The sequence below is a fragment of the Corvus brachyrhynchos genome, unplaced genomic scaffold, assembly GCF_000691975.1.
Source record: "Corvus brachyrhynchos isolate BGI_N302 unplaced genomic scaffold, ASM69197v1 scaffold266, whole genome shotgun sequence".
NCBI lineage: Eukaryota > Metazoa > Chordata > Aves > Passeriformes > Corvidae > Corvus > Corvus brachyrhynchos.
Window position 1 is genome coordinate 1618447 of NW_008238633.1, and position 699 is coordinate 1619145.

The 699-nt window shown below is 63.1% G+C and overlaps 1 protein-coding gene across 1 annotated transcript in view; it reads left to right on the forward strand.

Moving 5' to 3' along the window:
* The window catches only part of EFCC1 (EF-hand and coiled-coil domain containing 1), a 61658-nt gene that overhangs the window by 16734 nt on the left and 44225 nt on the right, over positions 1–699 (forward strand). The window contains exon 7 of the mRNA XM_017737287.1: positions 272–446. Within this exon, the coding sequence (XP_017592776.1) occupies positions 272–446 (175 nt within the window). The remainder of the gene's footprint in view (positions 1–271; positions 447–699) is intronic.

The window sequence follows — 699 nt, forward strand, 5'->3', positions numbered from 1 at the left end:
GGGCCGGGGAGGGCCGCGGTGGCACCTGCTGCTGCAGGGATGGCTTTGGCCCGTGTCCCTCGAAGGAGCCCCTGCCCCAGCAGCTGCGCTGCCCCCGGGCTCTCCTCCCGGCCCTCTGGGCTTTGTTGGTGGCACAGCCTGTGCCCAGGGGCGGCAAGGTGCCTGCAGGCCCCAGCTCTGGGGAAGCAGAGAAGGTCCTGGCCGTATGCAACGTGCTGCCAGCTCAGCAGTGGTGCACAGCACGGGCTCACGCTCCCCATTGCTCCCACAGGCGTGCTTGGCAAGTCAGACAAAAATGCCCAGGAAACACCGAGCAGCCCAAGAGTTTTCTGCCCCCAGGATGTGCGCAAGTCCTGCATGGTTGGCACAGTGGTGACACTGATCACTGTGCCACTTTCCGTGGTCCTGTGCTATGTCGGGTTCCGGTGGTGGAAGGGCAAAAAACAGTAAGTTGTTGATCTCCATCCCCCAGCTTCCTTTAAAGGCTGCTTGTAGACAGGAAACATTCCCCGTGAGGCTGCTGTGGAGCTGTGGCGAGTCCGTGGTTGTCCAAACAACTCTGCTGAGGGTTCTGCTGCTGTGCAGTGCTTTAATTGGCCTCTTAGTTGCTGGGCCTTGTCCTGGGGAGCCCGCTCGGGCTGCAGCCAGTGCTGGCTGGCACAGAGGGTGCCCCGCCCCAGGGAGGCCCCAGAGGACCCG